This window comes from Amblyraja radiata, chromosome 17 (genome assembly GCF_010909765.2).
Source record: "Amblyraja radiata isolate CabotCenter1 chromosome 17, sAmbRad1.1.pri, whole genome shotgun sequence".
Lineage (NCBI taxonomy): Eukaryota > Metazoa > Chordata > Chondrichthyes > Rajiformes > Rajidae > Amblyraja > Amblyraja radiata.
The window spans coordinates 37651773-37676015 of record NC_045972.1 but is presented as its reverse complement, the minus strand read 5'-3'; the positions used below and the strand labels follow the sequence as shown (position 1 = coordinate 37676015).

Here is a 24243-nt window from a genome sequence, read left to right as displayed (position 1 = left end):
CAGCCCTCCTGCTGTCTCCTCCCATCCCCCAGCCTTCGGGCTCCTCCTTTTTCCTTTCTTCTCCCCGTCCCCCCCATCCCCCATCAGCCTGAAGAAGGGTTTCGGCCCGAAACGTTGCCTTTTTCCTTCGCTCCATAGATGCTGCTGCACCCGCTGAGTTTCTCCAGCTTTTTTGTGTACCTCCTGATTACTCTCATTGTGATGACTGCCGCAGAAAACCAAATCACTTTTTTCCAGCCGAGAGAGCCAATTATTTTATGAAGTTTCATTTTCTCAAGCCAGAGTTGAATAGTTAGATATTGTCAATCATCATAGGTTTAGTAAAATAAAATCATCTCAGAGATTAAGAGAAACATCAAATGTGATTATCTAAACAAAATACATCAGTAAGTTAGAATTGCATCCAGTTTAGTCAGGCAACCCCATGATTTACAGGGTGAGTTTATGACATTGGAACTCAATACCCTGACTTAAGTAGATTATCTGATTTCTTAGCTATTGCACTGATGAAGGACATTGAGGATAAAGCATGCACTGTTTTGGCAGAGAGTTTGAACATGGAAGAACAATCTCGAAACTTGCAAGCTGAAGGAGGACGACCTGATCTAATGTTTGTGGATATATTGTATTCCCGATGGTTTTCCAGTAATTAATTTCCTAACCTTTCATTAATTTAAGGATTGGTTAGAGGAAGATTATTATAAAGGTTTAAAGATAGTGTCATGTTAGAAGCTACTGCATTAGAGGGCACAACATTGGGGACAAAACATTCGCATGGATATTCTTCTTTCTAGGCGGTCTCTTGGGATTGAGAATGCCTTGCCTCTCCTCTTGGGGGCTCGGAGGTGGGGAAATAAGACCATTCTGGATGCCACACTGGCTAAGGAACTGTTTGACAGCTCAGGTTGATGAATAATGTGGAGGGTGATAAGTTTTACTAGTATTTACACTAAACTTCACATTCTCCCAATGCATTGACTTAACAGAATGAAGAATTCTCATTCTCCATTTAGAGCGATCATGGGCCATGATCTTTAGAATCTTTAGAACTAGCGGCTATTACAGAGTTCAAAGCTGAGATATGGCCAAGGGAAGTCAAGGTTTAATGCGGAATTGGCCTGAAAGTGCAGTTGATCCCAAAACTAGATTAGCTGTAATCTTGTACAATTGGCCTACTCCTGCTCCTATTTCTAACATTCTTATATCATTTTAAACTGTATTGTTGAATTTAAATGGTCTGATCTGCCTCATTTAAAAAATTTCATATCAATCCTCAGAGGTGTCAGAATTTATGGGGCAAAGGCAGGAGAATAGGGTTAGGAGGGAGAGATAGATCAGCCATGATTGAATGGCAGAGTAGGTTTGATGGGCCAACTGGCCTAATTCTGCTCCTATCACTTATGATCTTATGAATCCTCCCCTCTGTTCCTGATAGATTGCTAATTTCCTATTTCTATCCGTATTGCTGTTCACAAATATCAATCTCCTGGAGGTGCAGTTCATTTTGGGTATGATTAAACTTATCAATGCCAATTTTAAAGGTTTTTACTACAGGCAGAACAGTGTAGGGAAAAAAGAATTATGCTATGTTTGATAAAATGTATTGAAACGTCTTTTTGTGAAGCCCATATTACAGGTAAAATAAATATCCATTAGTAATAGTCTGACAAAAGTACCGTTTATTTAATCACACAGATAATGTAGACACAACGAGAGAATTCATCACTTCCTATACTTCTGAAAGTTTGTAACATTATTTTCAAAGTGTTTTTACATTTAAAAGAAAATCTGATATGTAACACCCAATAATACAAAGATACATTCAATACTCTTTAACAGTGGTGACTTAGAAAATAAGTTGCCCACTTTTACTTAGTGTTGATCGTCATACTTTTACAAAGCACCAGATTGTTCTTACAAACAAATTAAGACTCGAGTCACCTGAAATATATTTTAAAGCAATGGGAACAAAACGTTACAAATATGCTATCCGCCGTAAAACATGCAAAGATTTTGTAAACATTTTCAGGTGCCATGCAGGTTCAAAGGGAAAAGGTTAGGTGTTAGGCTGGATCAGAGTTGACAGGTGGAAGGTTTCTTTGCTTGAAGTACTGAACAACTTGCTGGGGTAGTTCTGCTAGGACAGATTTAGCCAAAGTTTCTTTAGGAGCCTGAATAACAGAGGGGAAAAGGAGAGAGTTTTATTGCTATTTCATAAATAGCTGAGTAAAAAGAAATAATCTGTAAAGGAATCTTCAACTTGCATTGTGACAAACATTAGTGTTCATTAAACATCTTTCGACATAAAAACAGCCCATTTGAAAAGACAGTGATCTGCAGCTCAGCTACTGACATTAGGGTGATCTCTGTTCTGGACTGCAGTTGCTGTGATTGGGTTAGTTTCATTCTGGTAGCAGGTCTATCGGAGGGTAGGTGCAGCATTGCTGTGGAAAAGATGTAACAGTGTATTGGGGCAATGAAGCAGCCTCTTTGCCACCAGTCCACACTGTGACTAGCCCTATTGTGGACCTGTTGACTCGGATCACGGCTTGCATGCTATCATGAAACAAGGACAAGAGGGGGTCAATATATTATCAAATTAGCTCAGCAAAGCCTCTGTCATAAAGACTCCTCTAGTGTAGCCATCACCTTGTTCTTTGAAAAGATACCAAGTACTGGAGGAACTCAATGAGTCAGGAGAGCATGAATAGGCGATGTTTCGATTTGGGACCCATCTTGATCCTGAACTGAGACATTGTCTATTCATGTCCTCCAGAACATGTTTGACCCACTGAGTTACTCCAGCATTTTGTGGGGGGTTTTTGTAAACCAGTAGCTGCACCAAAGGTTCCCCTCACCACAAGCTTACACTGCAATTGCTGGAAACCACAAGATGGCTGCTGCTCACCACTGTACAGACAACAGACCGGGCATTATCACAGTTTGTTTTACCATCGCCCCATCAGTGAATCACCCACATTAGGCCAAACTACCTTTTGGCACAAAGAATGGGAGAAACTACACAACAAATGGTCCGAGGTTGAGGAGTTGCTATCTGCCAAGCAGGGGGAAGCCTGAAGAGATTGAGAGATTTGTAGACAAATGCTATCATCAAATCAAGGGGCTTCTGCCTAACTAACTAACAGGCTTGGCACATACACTGTAAGATTTCATATTTCCACAAAACATTCAACCCATCGAGTCTATGCTAGCTCATAAAACAATTGCATTTCCATCACCTATTTCTTCCCCTCCCCAACATTTGCATAAATTCTGCCACCCTCCTACACACGTGATAATTTACAGTGGGCCAATTAACTTCCCAGCTCACGTCTTTGGGGAAACAGGAGAAAACGGGAACATCTGGGAGAAACCCGCAAGGTCAAAGTGAAAAGGAAGGAAAAGTGAAAACTCCACACGGTGCCTGACGTCAGGATCAAACCTGGGTCATCAGAGTTGCGAGGCTACAGCACTACAAGCTGACAGAGACACTGGTCCGTACACAATACTGGGAACACATGACACTGGCTGCAGAACTCATAAACTAGAATGATTCATTTCATTGCTGTAAAAATATTTATTCCAGCACCAAGATTACCTGAGCTGAAAATAAAGACATCTAATTGACTGACAGTCAAGGTGAGCCTGCAGGCAATCAAAGAGTTAATCGTTCATATTGAAAATGTTACATGAACATCAAAATGATCAATGTTATGCAGTGCTGGAATTGAGGGCATTGGTGAGAGTGTAATATTTACCTTGGTGGCAGTGGATTTGCAGCTTAATATTGCTTCTGCTGACGGACAAGATAATCCTCCCTGAAGGTGCTGAGGAGGAGGGGGGGGGGGGGGGGGGGTCAAGTGGGTGCCGTGTTTATGCAGCAGGCATTCAGTATAGAGTGGCTGCAACAAGTGAAGACTTTTATACTGAAGAATGCACATTTTCACACCGCCATTCTTTGCCAAATCGGAAAATGAAATGAATATTTTCACGCTGCAATTAACTGTAAGATCAGAGAAGGACAAAGCTTGCTTCTAATGTGCCTGAGCAAGCCACAGCTTTGGATTTTGGTCCATGGAAGCGAGATATTAAAAAAAAAAGCCACCTGAAGACGTTAATGCTGTAACACCTCCCCCTTTGCTCATGGCTACAGGATTAAATGCTACCAGCAGCGCTTCACTGTAAAAAGATTTGATTGCTCTGCCTAAGATTTCACTCATTCTCGGCACAGATGAATAATTTGTGACGATGATTGGGGACAGCAAATCTATTGCTCTCTCAGTCATAATCTTCCACTATGAAGCACTTGAGTAGGTTGGAAATGTAGAAACTAATGGAATTCGGAGGGATTCTTCGTAGGAAAATGTCCTGTGTTACTGAGGATGGTTGCTACTGCCTTTTTGTCACTGCCAATTGCCTCTCACTCTTTGAACCCAGCTCTAACTACAGTGCTCGGAATCAAAGTGAGATTTTAAAATGTAGGAGAATAATTTAGCAAACTATGCAAGGATGTTGAGAGGGTGGCTGTGTTAGAATGATTTATGTGGTTAAGATTCTTGGCTTCCAGAACAAATGAACATTAGTTTTGATCAATGTCACGTGCCATTGTCCTATATGTCTCCACCACATCAACAGCTAGGGAGGGCCTTATCTATTCTGATAGTTGAAACCTCCTGTTTGGTGTCCTTGCATAATATTCTGAGGGTGAGATCTCCGGCAAGGACAGGGCTGTGGATGCCTGAGATAACTGTGGCCACGGGAAGAAGCTGTACCCGATGATTCGCTAGCTATGTCTTTATAGATAGATATTGAGGAGCTGCTGGATGCCAGTGAGGAGACAATGGAGAAGGATAGAGGCCAAGAAAGATACGAGGATAGACACAGAAATGCTGGAGTAACTCAGCAGAACAGGCAGCATCTCTGGCTGAAAAGGAATTCTCTCCAGAGCTACTGCCTGTCCCGCTGAGTGGTATATTTATTCTTTCAGAAGGCTCTCTATCTCCCTCTCTCCCTTTCAAATATTTATCTTGCTCCACTTTAAATATTTCTAATGATCTGATTTCTACCATCCTCGGCGACAGTTTGCGACGCTCACTGCCCTCTGAGAGAAGGGAAGACATTACTGCTCGTTCATCGTTGTAGGCAGAGCACCTACAACGCTGAGACAGGGACTCTGTTCTGAGCTCCATCAGGACAGCATCCCCGCTTGTCCCCGCGGCTCATGACTGATCAAAGTGGAGGAATAACATTGAGGGAAGTCACTGAAAACCTCGAGACCATGCACCAGGAGCACTGGAATGATGGAAGAAGCATGCCCCATAAATGACCCCACCTGCCTGCCCTGGCCAACAACATGCAATAACTGGGACAATTCCACAGTGAAGACTCTCAAAAATTGGTCTTGGTGTGCTTGTTTGAATGAGGATTTAACACACAGATTATCAATCATCGTAATGAGAATACACGGCAGATTGGACACGTTTAACAGCAAATTGTGCCAGCTACTGTAATCTCAATGGAACTGCCACATAAATATGAAGAGGGCAATTTGGACTTTAAATACAACTCACTTAACAGGGAGGGAGGCACACAGACTGGCCCATGTTCTAAACTGGACAGAAAGCATCGCTGGTGAGAGCATCATTGACAGGAGTGCTTTAAAACATCATTCAAAGAGTAGAGGCGAGGCAGTCACAATCATGGGAAATGAAAGCACTTCATTTGTGCCACATGATATATTCTGAAACTTGTCACATAATATCACTAGTGTAAAGATGCAGTGCCATGAGATATCATTCAGTTTGAGACACTTCAAATTACCATAATTTATACTGACTGGCCTATAATAGACATCCAACAATTAAATTGACATTTACTATGCTGAGAACAGGGATTTGGACAACATGCTACCAGACGTTACAGGAAATGACTCATTATTATACAGATATCTGAATAAATCTGAAAAGGAACATGAATTTAATAATGCAAGTATGATGACAATATTTTACAAGTAGTATTTTGTTATTTACTGTGTACATAACGCTAGGAGATAATAACCAACCTAATTTGTCTTACATAAAGTTTTAGTATCAGAATGTTCGTCCCGTAATGTCAGTTTCTGGCAGGGACACAACCTTTCACTACTGCTTTCTCAGTCCCACCTGTTAGCTCTATGATAGGTGGCACAGTGAATGGTAACCTATGCACTGAAAAAAAGAGTGGAAGACTGCGAGAGTGTGGCCTAAACGCAAATGCAGTTTGACCTGTGCATTGGTGTAAAGTGGCCTGGGCCCAATTATTGCGAGGCTTCACTGCAGTATGACCTGTACACTTGTGCAGTGTAATTCAGGCATCAGTGCAGCCTGACCTGCACTCTAGTGCAATATGGCCCATGCATTGGTGTAGAGTGACATGTTTAATGAAGCAGTATAATCCATATAGCAGTGCTAGATGATCAATGCGCATATATATTGTGACTTGCATACTCATTTAGCATGAACTGCACCAGACACAGTATCATCTCTTTAATAGCACTATTTAATCTATGCACTGGTAGGCGGATGACTGACAACCTAGTGCCGTGCAACACACTCACACATGCACTCGTGCAGTAAGCCTTGTCCACACGGACAGTATAAATATGTGTGTTAGGCTGGTGCGATGCAGAATGGCTCAGGATGAGTTTTGTACTAGCGCTGAGAGATAAGGGAAAAATCAGGAAAACATCCCAAGGGAAGTTAAGAGAAAAGAAACAATTGGAATAACATATGACTGTGCTTGATAAGTTAAAAAAATTTGAAACAGAGGTACTCTGTTAGCAGGTGTGACTGAGATTGTTGGATGTATTTCATAGTTACATGAAAAAGCAAGATGGAACGTTCGTGCAGTTTCTGCTTCAGGTATTATAATATAGACCTAGAAAGACTTACATTGCGGAAATCCCGGAATGGTACAAACTGTACGATGTCTCGCGTGGCTTCTTCCCCAGTGTAAGATCTTAGAATGCGATTGTCACCATCCAGGAACTCCATGGCAGCGAAGTCGGCATTCCCAACCCCGACAATGATGATGGACATGGGGAGATTGGCGGCCTGCACCACGGCATGCCTGGTCTCATCCATGTCGCTGATGACGCCGTCTGTTATAATCAGCAGGATGAAGTATTGCTGTGAATCAATACAGAAAATAAGACTACCTCAGTGTTGATCTATAGAAGTATCAATAACTAAATATAAAATTGTACATAAGGTCATACGTGATAGGAGTCGAATTAGGCCATTCGGCCCATCAAGTCTACTCCGCCATTCAATTATCAAGAAATCGTAACTTGGCATCCAGACAGGTTTGTAACGAGGTTAGACACAAAAAGCTGGAGTAACTCAGTGGGACAGGCAGCATCTCTGGAGAGAAGGCATGGGTAACGTTTCGGGTCGAGACCCTACCTCAGACTGAGAGCATTTTGTGCCTGTATTTGGTGTAATCCTCTATCGACAGTCCCTTCTTGCACATTAAAAGCTTCACCTGAAATACGATGCATCTCAGTAGTGCTATTGGACCAGCGTAGCACGCTGAGCTGCCTGGGAGTTGGTAGGACAGGTGATCTAAAACTCGGTCAATAAGGAACGATTTGAGTAAATGAAGAAAAAGGAGAAAAAACGAACAAATAAATTATGCATTTTTAAGTGTTTATCACAGCCCCAGGACATGCCAAAGCACCGTACATAACAAAGCGTGTGGGAAATGGAAGCAAAGAATGCTAGAAATGCTCACGTCCCGCAGCATCGGGAGAAAGAGAAACAGGACTAATGCATGAACCAAGTGCATGAGGAACTCAGCAGGTCAGACAGGATCTCCGGAGGGAATGGTCAGATGACAATTCAGTTCCGGGCTCTTTTTCAGATGCTGAAGGTCTTAAGAAGGTTCCTGACTCAAAATGTTGTCTGTCCATTTCCCTCCACCGATGTTGCCTGACCCCCTGAATTCCTGCTGCACTTTGTTTTCAATAGAATTAATGTTTCAGACTTCAGACTTCCAGCATCCGCAGACATTTCATTTTGGAAGCAGAGTTATGTAGCAGGGATGTTTATGAGGGGATTTCCAACGCTAAAGGTTTGAAACCGCAGGTACCAATAGTGAGGCAAAGGAACTCAAGGGTTCAGAAGCGTACACAAGCACTTTACTGCTATAAATAATACAGTATATGGTCTTTTGAGACCGTATACATTTTCACATTATTAGAATCTGGAATTCATTGAGTTGGAGTACTGGGAAAACAAACATTGCTGAAAATCTCCCACCATAAGTTCCAAGTATGTTATTTATGTGATATGGCAAATTCTAAAGCAAAATTCCACATATTAAATATTAAGTGCACCAGCAATATCTGGGATTATTAAGTATTTCAGTCGACTTGTCACAGAGGAGTAATCCTTTTGAACTGCATTGCTATTAATTGCCTCAATATTGAAATCTGCTATACATTATGACTGACCTGGTACTTTGGTAGAAGAGTACCGTAATAATACCTCTTCCCTTGTCCTGCATCAAGCCACCAGTGATCTGTTCGATCATGTTCTGAACTACTTGTATTCAGAGTGACCAGAGATTTCTTTAGTAAAATATCTTCTTGTTCACTATTTCACTCTTTTTCACACAGAGAGTGGTGAGTCTGTGGAATTCTCTGCCTCAGAGGGCAGTGGAGGCCGGTTCTCTGGATACTTTCAAGAGAGAGCTAGATAGGGCTCTTAAAGATTGCGGAGTCAGGGGATATGGGGAGAAGGCAGGAACGGGGTACTGATTGTGGATAATCAGCCATGATCACATTGAATGGCGGTGCTGGCTCGAAGGGCCGAGTGGCCTATTTCTGCACCTATTGTCTATTAGCTTAAACAGTACCGCAGTATCAATTAAATGATGAGAGGGACAGATAGGATAGACTGCAGGAAAACTTTCTCCAAATCAGAGATAGGCAAAACTTGAGGACATAGATTTAGGGTGAGAGGGAAGAGATTACGATGGGATATAAGGGGCATTTTTCTCACCAAGAGAGTTGGGTCGCTAACTGCATTTAGGATTTAGGATTTCCACCATGGGCTCCACTCTTCCTTGGTCATCGGTTGTCAGCCCTGAGTTGTTCTGGCCTATTCCTACATTTTAGTCTCCCCTCCCCCATCCGACCCAACCCTTCCACCTCTACTTTGTCTGAGGAACACTGAAGAAGGGTCTTGACACAAGAACCAAAACCTCTCTCCAGAGATGCTGCCAGTCCCACTTAGTTACTCCAGATTTTGGTGTCTATCTTCACCTCTACTTTCAGTCTGATGAAGGGCCCCTGACCTGTCACGTCACCCATACTTTTTCTCCAGAGATGCTGCCTGACCCGCTGAGTTACCCCAGCATTTTGTGTCTATCTTTCCCAAAGTCAAGTCCCACCAATGTAAATTAGCTGTGCTGTGCCTATGCCCCACCACCACCATCACTACCACACACTGCAGCCCACCATGGCCGCTGGGATTACACTGAGGTAACTCCATGAGGGTGAATAAGATGGAGAGACTAAATTTGCGGCACTACTTTGAAAAGCTGCGGTTGTAGAGTAAGGAGGCATGGAATCTAATTGCTAAATGTTCCTATTCCAGAATGTTATTTAAGTGAACGATTGTTGCTCCAGGCTGCCTTCTGGCAAGGTAGTTACAGTGTACTCTTCTGGGGTCGATTCAGTGAAGAACAGACTGTTGTTTCTGAATGGACTATTTAATAGTTTGTACATCCTTTTCGTATATTGTGCGACCAAGTGGCACACTGAGCCTCCGGACTATTTACGCAGCAGTTATTTTAAACAGGAAAGGTTTAAGGAGCACATCAAACATCATAATTGTGGACAATCAGGACCGCAGAGTGAGGGAAGCTGTTGTTAGATAGTACTGCGGTTCACTGCCATGATGGCAAGGAGCCAAAGTCAATTAACATTTGAACACAGGCATTCATTCCACCTGGATTTTATTTGCACAGATTAGGAAGTGCTGAGTCTAAGTCCACGGACAGGCTGCTACCACATGAAATTAAAGGCTCGGAAATAACTGCCAAAGATATGTTAAGTGACCATTGCAAAAATATGCCTTAGAAAGGAGACACCTCAAACTGACACATCCATCCACTCTTGCAGTTGTCTTCCTTTGATGGATTTGGTGAGGTTGTATTTACTGGACAGAGATAAAAAACGATAGAATTTCTCCAACTCAGGCTCATCAGCTGATAGCTGCATTTTTAACAGGAGCATATGTAGTTGAGGTCAGCACTGAAGTCTTTGCCCTGCCGTTACTAGACTACTGCTGTTCATTCGTACACCTTTAGCTGCAATACTACAAACAAAGTAATTTTGGTGCAGTCATGCATCTCATTTTATGTAGTGCAGCCACCATGTGCTGGCCATAGAACGGATGGAGACACAACACTGGTCACTGAGATGAACATAAATATCCTATGACATTGCCAATGCACTGGCTAATTTATATCCTTTAGTCATTATCTCGCTTTGTTTTGTTTATTATTGTCCTATTTGTGGGTCCTTGGCTACTGCCTTTTTTCCATCATAACTGTCTGATTTTAAGTTTTTACTTGACTGAAATTAGTTTTGGGGTCTCCTGTATCAGTGAGAGACAGCATATAGTTGAAAGTCTTTTTTTTTATTGCAGTAGCTAGTGCTGCAAAGTGCCCATAATTCAGCATTAATTGGTTGGAACAGTTCATTCATAAAGGTTCATCTGTCTTCTAAGTCAACTTGACGCCAAATGAAATATGCAGAGTTGAATATGTCTTGTTCTGACTCCTTCTGAGAAAACATCATCTGCCCATTGGTTGGGTAAGTGATACTGAGTAAGACACGAAGGTCATATGAATCAATGAAATTGACATAGAATTTGATGCCTTGAATAAATGTAATTAAAGGAGAAAATCAAATGATGATTACAGAGTCATTAAGCACAACTATGGTCATGTTTGCGTCAGGGTTGTGAGTGTGCACCTCACCATTCATTGGCAAATGGATTATTTTGTACAAAACTCCAAACATAATGTTCTAATGGAGCCTTGCTGTGGTATCAGTGTTCGATACAGCTTTAATTAAACCCTGGACAACACTAGGCATTATACTCATCTTTGAATTCAATCTTTCCATAACCTAAGTGTTACAGTTTCCTCTCGTTTCATTCACAGATGCTGCCTGACCCAGTGAGCTACTCCAGCACCCCTGTGTCTTGCTCAACATGCCAGCATCTGCAGCTGTGTCTCCATCCTACAGTTTCCTTGTTAGTCTTTAGGATTATCCTACAGAAAAGAAAGGCTGGGAAATATGGCCATGCTCATGTTAACTCACCCGTCCTTCCTTCCCTCAGTGAAATTGGACAAAGTGTACATTAGTAAGATTTTCAGTGAAGATTGGTGGACAGATCAGCAGAGCCAGTGCCATCTGTGAACAAATACTCTATTCATACTTCCATTCACACCTTTAATGACACTAGAGTCCACCTGGCATCTTATTCTATATATATGTTTAATCTGATGTTTAACCTTTTGAATATCATGCACTCTGTTTATCAATTTAGAAGGAACTGCAGATGCTGGATTACAATAAACACACAAAGATCTCAAGTAACTCAGTGGGTAAAGCAGCATCTCTAAAGGACAAGGATAGGTAACATTGAAACAGATAAGATTGTTAAGGGTTTGGGCACGCTAGAGGCAGGAAACATGTTACCGATGTTGGGGGAGTCCAGAACCAGGGGCCACAGTTTACGAATAAGGGGTAAGCCATTTAGAACAGAGACGAGAAAACACTTTTTCTCACAGAGAGTTGTGAGTCTGTGGAATTCTCTGCCTCAGAGGGCAGTGGAGGCCGGTTCTCTGGATACTTTCACGAGAGAGCTAGATAGGGCTCTTAAAGATAGCGGTCAGGGGATATGGGGAGAAGGCAGGAACGGGGAACTGATTGGGGGTGATCAGCCACGATCACACTGAATGGCGGTGCTGGCTCGAAGGGCCGAATGGCCTACTCCTGCACCTTTTGTCTATTGTCTATTGTAACATTTTGGGTCAGGATGCTCCTTCAGACTGGGGGGGGGGGGGGGAGAGAGGGTGTAAAGAGGTGTGGCCAGGACATAGCCTGGCAAGCGATCGGTAGATACTGGTGAGTTTTCCCACACACACACCCAGGTACTATCCCCTACAACTGTTGGATATGTAACAGCTGTCCCTATATCTCCTTCCTCACATCCATCCAGGGACCCAAGCAGTTTTTCCAGGTGAGACAAAAGTTCACATGCACCTCCTCTAACCTCATCTACTGCATTTGGTGTTCTTGATGTGGCCTCCTTTACATCAGCGAGATCAAGCATCGACTAGGTGTCAGTTTCACTGAGCATGCGCTCGGGCAACTTATACCTGCTGATTACTCCAGCACTTTTTTTGCTCAAGATTCCAGCATCTGCAGTTCCGTGTGTCTATAACTTGCCATCTTATTCACTAAATGGTAAATCTATTCTATAACCTTTAATAGACAAGGCACTCTCCATTTCAATTTCCCCATATAACTTTCCATTACCTTCAAACACAAATGCTATCGATTTTTCATCTTGGCTGAGAATGAAACTGTAAATAGTTGAGGACCTGATACTGAACTCTGCGGTGTCCCACTATTAATAGTCTGACAACCTCTCTGCATCTCACCTTTGACCGTCTGCGCTGATGTCCTCTCCCGATCAATGTTGTGAGCCTTTACTACATCTGCCACCTTTTCGCAAAGCCGTGTTTCCCAGCTTGACTGATTTCTCATTACATCCTCAAAATTACTAAATTTTTCACTCATAAATTTCCTCTTATAAAGCATGCTAAGTCTGTGTCACATCGTACCGTTTTCATGGTGCCCCGCGTGATAGGGGTCAGTGGCTTGAAATATTACCTGTAGGTTTCTTCACAGAGCCCAGGCTTGCTCAGGGGAGGACAGATGAGTTAACATGAGCAGGTGGAAGTGGACGAAGATGAGAATGGGCATGAGAACAATGGGAAGCAGTTGTGGAGTCTTTTTTATGTGAGGAGCGTGGGGGGGTGGAGCAAGGGGGAAACCGTTTCCCAGTCACTTCCTGGTCAGAGATGCATCTTTTCTCCGAGTCACATCTTCGCCCCCCCCCCCTCCCCCCATTGCGGCCTACCAACTGGATTTGCGCGGCCTTTCCTGCCGGAGCTTCAGCAGCGGAGCAGCACTGGATTCCATCGCGGAGCAGGTGATGCCTTATCGGGGATCGCCATGTTGGAGCTCCGGAGTGTTGGGCTTGCTGCTTCAACACCGTGGATCTGCGGTTGCGAAGCTTCCAGCCGCGGGCGGCGCTGACTTTAACATCGCCGAGTCCTGGGATCTTTTGCCGGGGGTCGCCAACGTTGAATCTCCGCCCAGCTCGGCCTGTGGACTTCGGGAGCCGCGGTCTCCGGTAAGAAGTGGCCGATTCGGAAACTCCAAGCCGCTGAGTGTGTTCTTCCGTTCCAACACCGGAGTTCCATCATCCCAGTGAGAGGCCCGAACATCGGGCCGCCGTAGCGGCGACTGTGGAGGGTTCAAAGGTCCAGACCACGGGTGAACAAAGAGGAAGATGACTGAACTTCATTGCCTTCCCGTCACAGTGGGAAACGTTGATTCTGCGGTGTGGGGATGTTCATGTTAAACTGTATTGTGTTTTTTTTTATTCGTGGCTGTTTGGTCGCTCAAATCTCACTGTACCAACTGGTACATGTGACAATAAATGTAACTTGAACTTGGAAGAGGAGAGAGGCTCCGTAGGAGCAGGAGGATGAAGGGAAGGAGTGAGCAGGCTATGGATGCGGAGGGGAAGAGTGACTGGAGCGTGAGGGAGAGGAAGAGGGGAAATGAGTAGAAAGGTGAGAGAAAGGAAGGAAGGAATGAGTAGGAGGGCGAGGGAGAAGAGGGGAGTGAGTGGGAGAGTGAGGATAAGTGAGTGGAGTGGATGTTTCCACTTGTGGGAGAGTCTAGGACCAGAGGCCATAGCCTCAGAAGACAAGGACACACCTTTAGAAAGAAGATGAGGAGGAATGCCTTGAGTCAGAGGGTGGTGAATCTGTGGAATTAATTGCCACAGATGGCTATGGAGGCCAAGTCAAAGGATATTTTTGAGGCGGAGATTGACTAATTCTTGATTAGTAAGGATGTCAGGACTTAGGAGGAGAAGGCAGGAGAATGGGGTGGAGAGGGAAAGATAGATCAGCCATGATTAAATGGTAGACGATGGGCCGAATGGCCTAATTCTGCTCCTATAATAAATGAACATGCGTATATGAGGATCAGATTGAGGAACACTGGGCTCAGTGGACAGTCTACTATTCACATCGACAGCTCTCTACTGCCTCTTGCATTATCCATTCCAGCCACAGCAAGTGTGGATTAAATGAGCAGAGCAGCCAGCGTGCTTAGAAATCACCCAAAGCTCACCTTCCAACATCTGTCCACAAAATAATTGACATCAAATGAAACACTGCAGCAATATATCCATTCGCTTTGCTATGTAAATTTACACTGCTTGCCTGGCCAGAATTACTCATTAGCAAACCTCAGATGGTTAAAGCAAATCCTTGTAATTGGGTTCCATTGAATTATGTAAACCAAAATAAATAATAGTTTCTGCAGCTACAAACGCAAAAATGTTTTATTTTTCCTGAAACGGCCAGGGAACTTTATCATAAAAGCAACCTTGATCTTTGTTTGATTTACGGTTCATTAAATGTGGGATGAAAACTATCAGTGGACTACACATCAAATGAACATCGATAATGAGACACAGTTGTAGGTAAAGCTGGACAAAATGCTTGCAGAATATCGGTGAAACATAATTTGGCATTGCTTAACTTTCCACTGCAGACACAATTACATTTTAGATCCCTGATGAAAAGAAGTTAATTACGGAAAGGTATGACTTCTCTTGCCCGAATATCCAATTTTACGGACAGTCCTTTTCATATTTCCATCTTTAGTTCAACTTACATCGTTCCTTAAATCTTTTGAAACATTTGGCGTTTTGTTTTTATTAAGAAATACGTAGCCATCGTGGCATGGAGAGGTGGTGAACTTTTGAAAAGTAGTACAAATTAACACACCCAAATATTTAGTTACGGTTAATTTGTTGTCACGTGGTCCAAGGCACAGTGAAAAGATTTTGTTGTGTGCTAACTCGTCAGTGGAAAGGCAATACATGACTACAAAAAGTAGTAAACACTGCCCAGTCCATCATCGGCTCTGACCTTCCTTCCATCGAGGGGATTTATCGCAGTCGCTGCCTCAAAAAGGCTGGCAGTATCATCAAAGACCCACACCATCCTGGCCACACACTCATCTCCCTGCTACTTTCAGGTAGAAGGTACAGGAGCCTGAAGACTGCAACAACCAGGTTCAGGAATAGCTACTTCCCCACAGCCATCAGGCTATTAAACCTGGCTCGGACAAAACTCTGATTATTAATAACCACTTTCTGTTATTTGCACTTTACCAGTTTATTTATTCATGTGTGTATATATTTATATCATGGTATATGGACACATTTATCTGTTTTGTAGTAAATGCCTACTATTTTCTGTGTGCTTCAGCAAAGCAAGAATTTCATTGTCCTATACAGGGACACATGACAATAAACTCACTTGAACTTGAACATGTTTACAATCGAGTCATCCCCAGTGTACTAACATCAGATTCCAATCTATTGACTATAGCTCCACCTTCAACACCATAATCCCATCCAAATTGAGAATTCAGCTCCCCCCTCTGAAAAGGACGGTCAGAAAACTCCTTGACTTTCTGACCTACAGACCTCAATCAGTGAGGATGGGTGACGGCACCTCCTCCACAATAATACTCAACACTGGCGCCCCACAAGGATGTGTTCTTAGTTCCCTTCTATATTTCCGATACACTCATAAATGTACGGCCAAATATGACTAATTTTGCAGATGACTAATTGATTAGGTTTGCAGATGACACCACTGTGGTGTAGCCAAATCAGGAACAATGACGAGACGGAATACAGAAGGGAGAAGTTAGTAACATGGTGTCAGGACAATAACCTCTCCCTCAATGACAGCATGACAACTGGCCTGGTTATCGTCATCAGGAAGCAGGGTGGAGCATATGCCCTAATCAGCATCAATGGTGCTGAAGTGGAAATGGTTGCGAGCTTTAAGTTCCTTGGCACTAATATTACCAATGATCTGTCATGGACCAAACACACTGATGTGAGTGCAAGGAAGGCACATCAATGCCTCTACTTCCTGAGGAGACTGAGGGGATATCTCCAATGACTCTTAAAGCTTCTACAGATGCAACATAGAAAGCATACTGTTGGGTTGCTTCACAGCTAGGTTTGGGAACAGCTCTGCCCAAGTCGGCAAACATTTGCATAGATGTAGACGTAAGCCAGTCCATCACACAGACAAGACTTCCCACCATCGACTCCATCTACACTTCACGCTGCCCACATCATCAAAAGCTTAATTCCTGGTCCCGTCCGGCAGGAGGTACAGAAGCTTGAAAGTGTGCACCACCAGACTCAGGAACAAACTCTACCCCTCCATTAACAGGCCTCTGAAAGGTCCTTAAACTGGGATATTGTACGACTCTACCCCATAGTTGACATCGGACTTTATCTATGGAACTGTGCTACAATGCTAGGAGCTGTATTCTTCACTCTGTATCTTCCCCTCTGCTCTATCTATTGTAGTTGAGTTTGTCTTGATTGTATTTTTGGATGGCATATCCGATCTATTTGGATAGCATTACAGAACAAAGCTTTTAACTGTATCTCGGTACACGTGACAATAATATACGTAAACCTAAATTAGGGGAGCACAGTGGCACGCACAGTAGGTAGAGGCACTGCCTCACAATGTCAGAGACCCAGCTTCAATGCTGGCCTTGGGTATTGGCACGGAGGAATATGCATCTTCTCACTGTAACCATGTAGGTTTCCATCAGGTACTCTGGTTCCCTCACATAGATGCCCAGGTTGGTTTAACTGTTCACTGTAAATTGGCCCTGGTATGTGGCTGAGTGGGGCAGAATTTGAAGTTAGTTGATGAGAATGTGGGCAGAATGAAAAAAAGAAGAGATTAATGCAGGATTAGTGTAAATGAGAGGTTGGCAAGGATTCAATAGCTGAAGGGCCTGTTTATGTGCTGTATGACTACTCAGCAGGTCAGGCCACATTTATGGAGACGGAAACAATACAGTATTGCAGATCAATAACCAGTCATTGTTTAAGTTCTCTTCAGTTCTGATGAAAGCATATTGACCGTCTCCGCACCGATCTGCCAGACTCATTCAGCCTTGCCTGTGTATTCTGGTGTAACTTTAGAATTCCGATGTCCGCAGTATTTATTGCGCGGAGGCTGGAAATTGATGGAAGAAAGGATCATTCAGGAAATCAATTCAAATATAATCTCGACTATAGCTCAAGAAAGCACAGGATCAAGGACATTTAGGACGTACGGAAGGCAGACTTGGAGTGGGTTAACGGAAAGGATTGCCACTTAGATCGAATGAAGTTGGTCAGTTGTATCTTTATGTACTAATATAGAATAGTGTCTCACTGCATTACCCTTCATGTTCCGCTTGCAACAATCAGAGCATCAATCACACAAGTAGTCACTGACAACTGTGACTACAGTGGCACATCATACTTTACAATCCATTAGCAAATCTGATCAAAACGGATCTTCATACTTTTTTCAGGGAATAAATTTAAAATCTGAGCGACAGAACATCTCAGAGGTTAAGTAAGTTAGAGACAGATGATATTTTTTGTTCAGAGCCCAGTAGCAAAAGAAATGTACAATTCTGTCATTATAAATAACTATTTCTTCTTGTGTGTTTTTTTTAAATCTCGTTCTCCAGCTATGGAGATGGTGACAGACTCTTTTTTTTTTTTTTTTTTTTTGGACCACTCTGTGCAACTATTTGACACAATTGCCCTCTTCAACAGAACAGTTCAGAGTCATTGATGTAACATAACAACAAGGAACTGCAGATGCTGGTTTATACCAAAGATAAGACACAAAATGCTGGAGTAACTCAGCGAGTCAGGCAGTAATCCTGGAGAAGATGGAAAGGCGTGTTTAAGGGTCACAGCCCTTCCTCAGACTGATTGTGGGGGGGGGGTGGGGGTGGGGAGGGGAGAAGGGTTCCGACCCAAAACATCGTCTCTCCATCATCATCATCATCGGCGGTCACTCGAAACGAGTATGACTGTCCTCTCCTCTCCGTAGGGTCGTCTACTTGTGGGTCTGCAGATGTCTGTAGAGGCCGATCTGCGATCCACACCTTGGTGCAACGTGGGCAGTGGAGTGGTAGTCGTCGAGCCCCCTTCTCTCTCTCCTTACAGTGATGTCGCTTTGTCTCTGCGACACGGCTTAGTTCCATTTCGTGACGTGTAGCTCCTTCCTGCACGGATTTCCTCCAGGAGCGCCTGTCCAGTGCAATGTGCTCCCAGTTGCTCGATGTGATGTGGGATTTCTTCAGACTGTTCTTGATGTTGTCCTTGAAGCGTTTCTCTGGCCCGCCGGGGGCTTGCAGACCTTCCTTCAATTGACAGTACAGGATTTGTTTAGGGAGATGTGTGTTGGTCATGTGGATGACATGGCCCGTCCATCGAAGTTGGTGCTGCATTATTGTGGTGGTGATGCTGGTCATGTTGGCTTCCTCCAAAACGCTGATGTTGGTGCGTTTGTCCTCCCAGCTGATCCTCAGAATCTTTCGTAAGGATCATTGATGATATTGTTCCAGGGCTCTCAGATGCCTGCTGTAGGTGGTCCATGACTCGGCTCCATACAACAGGGTGGAGAAGACAACGGCTCTGTAGACCAGCAGTTTTGTTTGAGCCTTTAGGTCTCAGGGGGACATATACAAAATGCTGGAGTAACTTAGCAGGACAGGCAGCATCTCTGGAGAGAAGGAATGGGTGACTTTTCGGGTCGAGACTCTTCTTCAGTTACTCCAGCATTATGTGTCTACCTTCGATTTAATCCAGCATCTGCAGTTCTTTCCTACACAAAGTAAGGATTAAAGAAACCTTCATTTCAACCTGTTTCTGTACCAATCTATACCAATCGGCCCGCAAAATAGTTTATCAAATATTATTTTTACGGTGGGGGGGGGGGGATAGAGAAGATCTCTCAATTGTAGTAATATCTGCAGAATATGTGTGGCCAGCTCCATCTACATAATGGGATTGGTAAAACAAGTTTAGGATCATGTATCCAACTCATGACTACAGTTATAATTGCCATGAGAGGAACAATGGTTCGGTACATATACAGTTTCTAGAAAGAGAGGTGTGAATTTGCTACGTTTAACTATGTCTTTTCTTCTTTGACCCCTTATGATTCTTGACCATCAACATGTCCACAAAAATGCAGAAGACAGCAATAAACAGGTTCTAAACATCGGGGTTCTCTACTCAAAGCCATTGGAATTGGGGAGATTGCATTTAAGCTTTCCAAAGCAGCCAAAGAGATATTATAGCAGAAACCCTGTTATGTTTTTGAAGGGATGATTTGTTTATATATGGCATTTCATGTTCAGTAAGCTGAGTTGGGTAGTTAAAACAATGTCAACAAGGCAGGGACACTGTGCATTGAGGGCAGTCCTATGCATGAACAGTGGGTTGCACTTGGTGCACTTGTGGAAGTGCTGTGGGTGGTTGCTCTGCCTGTCCAACCTCTCATGAGATGTGGTGGGTGCGTCTTGACCCGAAACATCACCCATTCCTTCTCTCCAGCGATGCTGCCTGTCCCGCTGAGATACTCCAGCTTTTTGTGTCTATCTTCTGTAAGCCGCCAAACTCAGGTGCAAGAGTACAAGGGGAAAGGGCATCGTTCTGCACAGGTTTAAAATAGGAGATGCTGGCGTGCTCCTCGGATACCAAAAGCCTTCACAATAATGTTCGCAGCATAGACATTTCAGCCCAGGAGGAGCAAGTCTGCTATGCTGCTGCCATTGGATGTAAAATTTGAAGAACTGTGCTCAGTTAATTCAGACTGCTGGGTCTATGTCAATGCTTGGAATAATGATTTTAATTATTTCCATGCTCTCATTTTATCCCTGCAGCAGATGATAGTTTTCCTTCACATGTTTATTACCAATTCCCTTTAGAGATTGTTATTACAAATATTCTTCTTGTATTAGAAAGGGAGTAAAGTGAATGCTGTTGTGAAGTGGCTTTCTCTCCTGCAGTCTGAGGAAGGGTCCTGACCCGAAACATCACCTATCCATATGCTCCAGAAATGCTGCGCGGCCTGCTGAGTTACTGCAGCACCTTATGGCTTCATTTCTAATGTGTGCAAGTCATGTCCCGAAGTCAGCTTGGATTTGAGAGACTTCTATGTAGGCATTATCACCTGACGTACATTACAGGTCTTTAGAGTTTAGAGATGCAGCGTGGAAACAAGCTGCTGAGTCCACGCTGACCAGTGATCACCCCGTACACCAGCATTATCCTACACACAAGGGACAATTTTACAATTTGCAGAAGCCAATTAACCTGTACAGGTCTGTACGTAGGGTGGAAACCGAAACATATGGAGCAAACCCACGCGGTCACAGGGAGAACGTACAAGCTCAGTTCGGGCAGCGCCCGTAGTCAGGATGGAACCCTAGCGTTGTAAGGCAGCAGCTCTATCGATGCTCCACTGGTCCTCATTTACTCCGACAAAAGCCCATACACATTTCTGAGCTCTAAACAAACAAGAGGGTTATGGAGCTGGCAGAGTTGAGCACATGTTCCAAATAGAGAATTTAAGGCCGTGTGCAAGCTCATCTTCATCTCCATGATGTTGAATCCTCTGGAGCCCAAAGCTAAAGTTATCTGTACGATGCTGTATTATTCTCCCATTAAATTAGTGAAAAGAAACGACAATTAAAGTGCAGCAGCTTCTGCATCATGAACCAGAGCTTTGTCAGGTTTGAGAAAGGTTCTCTTTCTCGGGTTATCTTCAATGCATACTCAGTGATGCTCAAAGTAACCCTCAAGCCTCACCAAAATACTGCTCCAAACAAGCTTCATTTCTGCAAGGTTAGCCAGTGACTACTGAATGTTGCACCACAACAAGAGAAGTTGATGGAACATAGAATAGTGTGTGAATGGAAATCCTGAATCAACGCTGTAAGATTGTTCTGTAAAGGTGAAATGGTTGGCCAGGTAGACTGGATTAAAGAGCATGAAATGGCTGCTGACCAGACTTGCTGAAACTGGGGCTGCAGGTTTCAGGAAGTTGTGGTCAGGGAATACACAATGTCTTGCAGTTACTGCATAGTCGTGAATAGGGGATCACCCGCCCCGTCTGACAAGGTTGAGGAATATACAATCCCCCTCGCCGGGAAGGCTAAGGAATGTACCGGTCTGAGCTCTAGTGTGGTTCCTCTAACTAACATCTCCTCATATGTACACACCTGTTGTCCTGTCTATTGCGTACATGTCGGTTCCTTGATTGGGGAATGTGGGAGGTGCTAAACAGTGACATTAAAATATAAAAGGCATTGCAATTAAGGGCAGAGAGCTTGACTCTTTGCTAGGTTGTTAACCTGTGTGAAGACTCCTGCTGAATAAAACATATGTTTAAAGCAACCCCGGTGCCTGGTCTATTATTGTCGAAACAACCGATGTAAGAGAAAAACGAGATTCAACAAGTGCAGCACAGGAGTGGGCTCTGTGGTCCACAGTGTTTGAGGTGAACATGAAGCCTAGTTAAACTGATTGCATCTGCCCATACACAATGAATATCCCTCTATTCCCTGCACTTCCATGTGCCAAGCTAAAAGCCTCTTTATTAATGAGGTCTCTCCAGACCTACATCCACTGCCATGGTTGCCCCAGTTCCTCACACTTACCGCTGCTGCTTCCTGCTGGATGGCTTGGCTGGCAAATTTAGCCACGTGATTTATTATTGGCGAGAAGTTGGTGGGCCCATAAAATCGAATGAGGGGCAGACAGGCCGTATATGCTTCAACGATCCCTTCCACACCTATGGCAAGGAGATACCATGAGGTTAGACAGCAACATGTACATTTAAACCCGACCCCCATTAACTCAGTCCTGCGCTTGTACGAGCTCACGAGTTTAACATCAATACTTTTGTACGCTCCCCCCCCCTAAGTTAAAGGTAATGTTTGAAGACACTTCAATCTCGTTACGGGTTGGAATAATGATCCAGGTCAAAGATCCTTCATCCTCTTGGGCGTTAACTCTTTCTGCTGAGACTGGCTGGGCTGTCAATGATTCCAGCAATCTCAAAAATGTCAGATTTCCAGCCTTTGCTGTTTTTTGATTTTCATTAGAAAGATCAGGTGGGAATTAGCTGGTTAAGGGGACTCACTCAGTGTGTTCATATTGTACATGCTGGTGAACCAATACATTATGCCCTATCACGATTTCTATGCAGGGGTCACTGTCTTAAAAATATACTTCCAGTCAATACCGAGACCATTTAAAGGGCCTTATTCAAAGGCGTAACAATCGTGATTTAAAACTAAGTGCAAAAGATTTCGGGAGGAATTATGTGAACAATTTTTGAAAATGGGAATGATTCCCAGGATGATTACATTATTATTTTTATATATGAATGCGCTCTCCACAGACAAAGGGTTTCTTTGTAAATCAACATTGAATGCTCACAGGCATCGTTTTACAAGAGCAATGAAGTCAGAAAGCAGCATTAGCTGCAACTAGCGCACTTGGGGGATTTAAGTAGGCAGTATCCGTGCACTGATCACTGCTGCTGCCTGGAGCTGGTAAAAACCAAACACAAGTAACAGTGAATAGCACAGACAGAGTGCAAGGGGTGAGATGCAAGAGTGTAAGAGCAGCAGAATGAGGAGGCAGGTGAAGAGTTACAGGAATATACTGACCTGAACAAAATGGGTTTGTAGGATTGAAGTTAATGGCAAATTCATGGGACACCTGAGAACACAAAAACAATCAGTCTGTAAACTATTCATAAATGCAACTGGTGACTTCTAATTGATTTAATCTTCAAAAGGTGCCACTGACAGCATGTTCTACCACCATCGACTCCACCTGCACTTCACGCTGCCTGGATAAAACAGCATCCTCGTCATTCCCTCTTCTATTACCTCCCGCCGGGCAGAACATCTGAAAACCTGAAAGCTTGCACCGTCAGATTCTTCCCCGCTGTTATCAGACTACTGAACAATCCTCTCATAGGCCAGGGTGTAGACCTGATCTTCCAACCTACTTCATTAGAGATCCTAGACTTTTCTCGGTGAACTGTAACATTATAAAGCTGTAGCACTATATTCTTCAATCGGATATCCTTCACTTTGCACTATCTGCTGTACCTGTCTGTGGCTTGATTGTTCTTACCTACAGCATGACTTGATTTGACCGGATCGCATGCTAACAAAAGCTTTTCATTGTATTTTGGTACACATGACAATAATAGACTAATGTCAATACCGACACATGGTCATGTTGGACAGCCCTTATGCACATAACATAATAAACAATATCAATACATATCTGAAGAAGGGTCTCAACGTTCTTCTTCTTCTTTCGTGTGGCGTGCACAGCCTAAAGTTGTCGGACAACTTGTTCTATTTGATCTTCCGTTTGTGCACGTCGAGTTGATTGCATTAGTCGAAACAGGGCGGACCACATGAAGGTTGCAATCTTCCACCCCGGTCTCAACCTGAAACATCACCTATCCATGTTCTCCAGAGGTGCTGCCTGACCCGCTGAGTTACTCCAGCATTTTGTATCTTTCCTTAATATCGATTCATATCCATGTGGAAGCACCGTCTTGCAAATGCTTCAAGCTTGCTGTTCTATTGTAATGTCAAGTGCTAGTCTCATTATCAATAATGCAGACAAAGCGTTTCCAACCTGAAATGATAACTCTTGTCTCTCTCTCTGCACATGTTCCCCACTGCTGCCAGTCCCAAGTCTCCCTTCTTGTAGTTTTTTTGATAAGGGATTTATCACAAACATCAGTTTCCATCAGGAAAACTTTCTATTAATATTCCATCTATTAGCTTCAGGGACACGGTAGCTTCCTCTGCTTTAAAATATCACATTGTGCTCTTCCTCATCTATAGTTAATGGAAGATTCAATACAAGTGGATATGGATAATCAATCTTACAGTAACTGGGAGCTTTTGAACCAAAGCAGGTATGATAATATTAG

General features: G+C 43.4%; 1 protein-coding gene across 4 annotated transcripts in view; it reads right to left on the bottom strand.

Moving 5' to 3' along the window:
- Positions 1 to 1656: 1656 nt before the first annotated feature.
- cpne2 (copine 2) overlaps positions 1657 to 24243 on the bottom strand; it is a 170105-nt gene continuing 147518 nt past the window's right edge. For 3 of the 4 annotated variants that reach the window (XM_033036188.1, XM_033036190.1, XM_033036189.1), the window contains exons 13-16: positions 22949 to 23000; positions 21932 to 22065; positions 6930 to 7166; positions 1657 to 2171 (exon numbers count right to left, since the gene is read on the bottom strand). In XM_033036188.1, coding sequence (XP_032892079.1) covers positions 2064 to 2171; positions 6930 to 7166; positions 21932 to 22065; positions 22949 to 23000 — 531 coding nt within the window. In that variant the 3' untranslated portion in view covers positions 1657 to 2063. The remainder of the gene's footprint in view (positions 2172 to 6929; positions 7167 to 21931; positions 22066 to 22948; positions 23001 to 24243) is intronic. The other variant, XM_033036191.1, reaches the window with a different exon arrangement.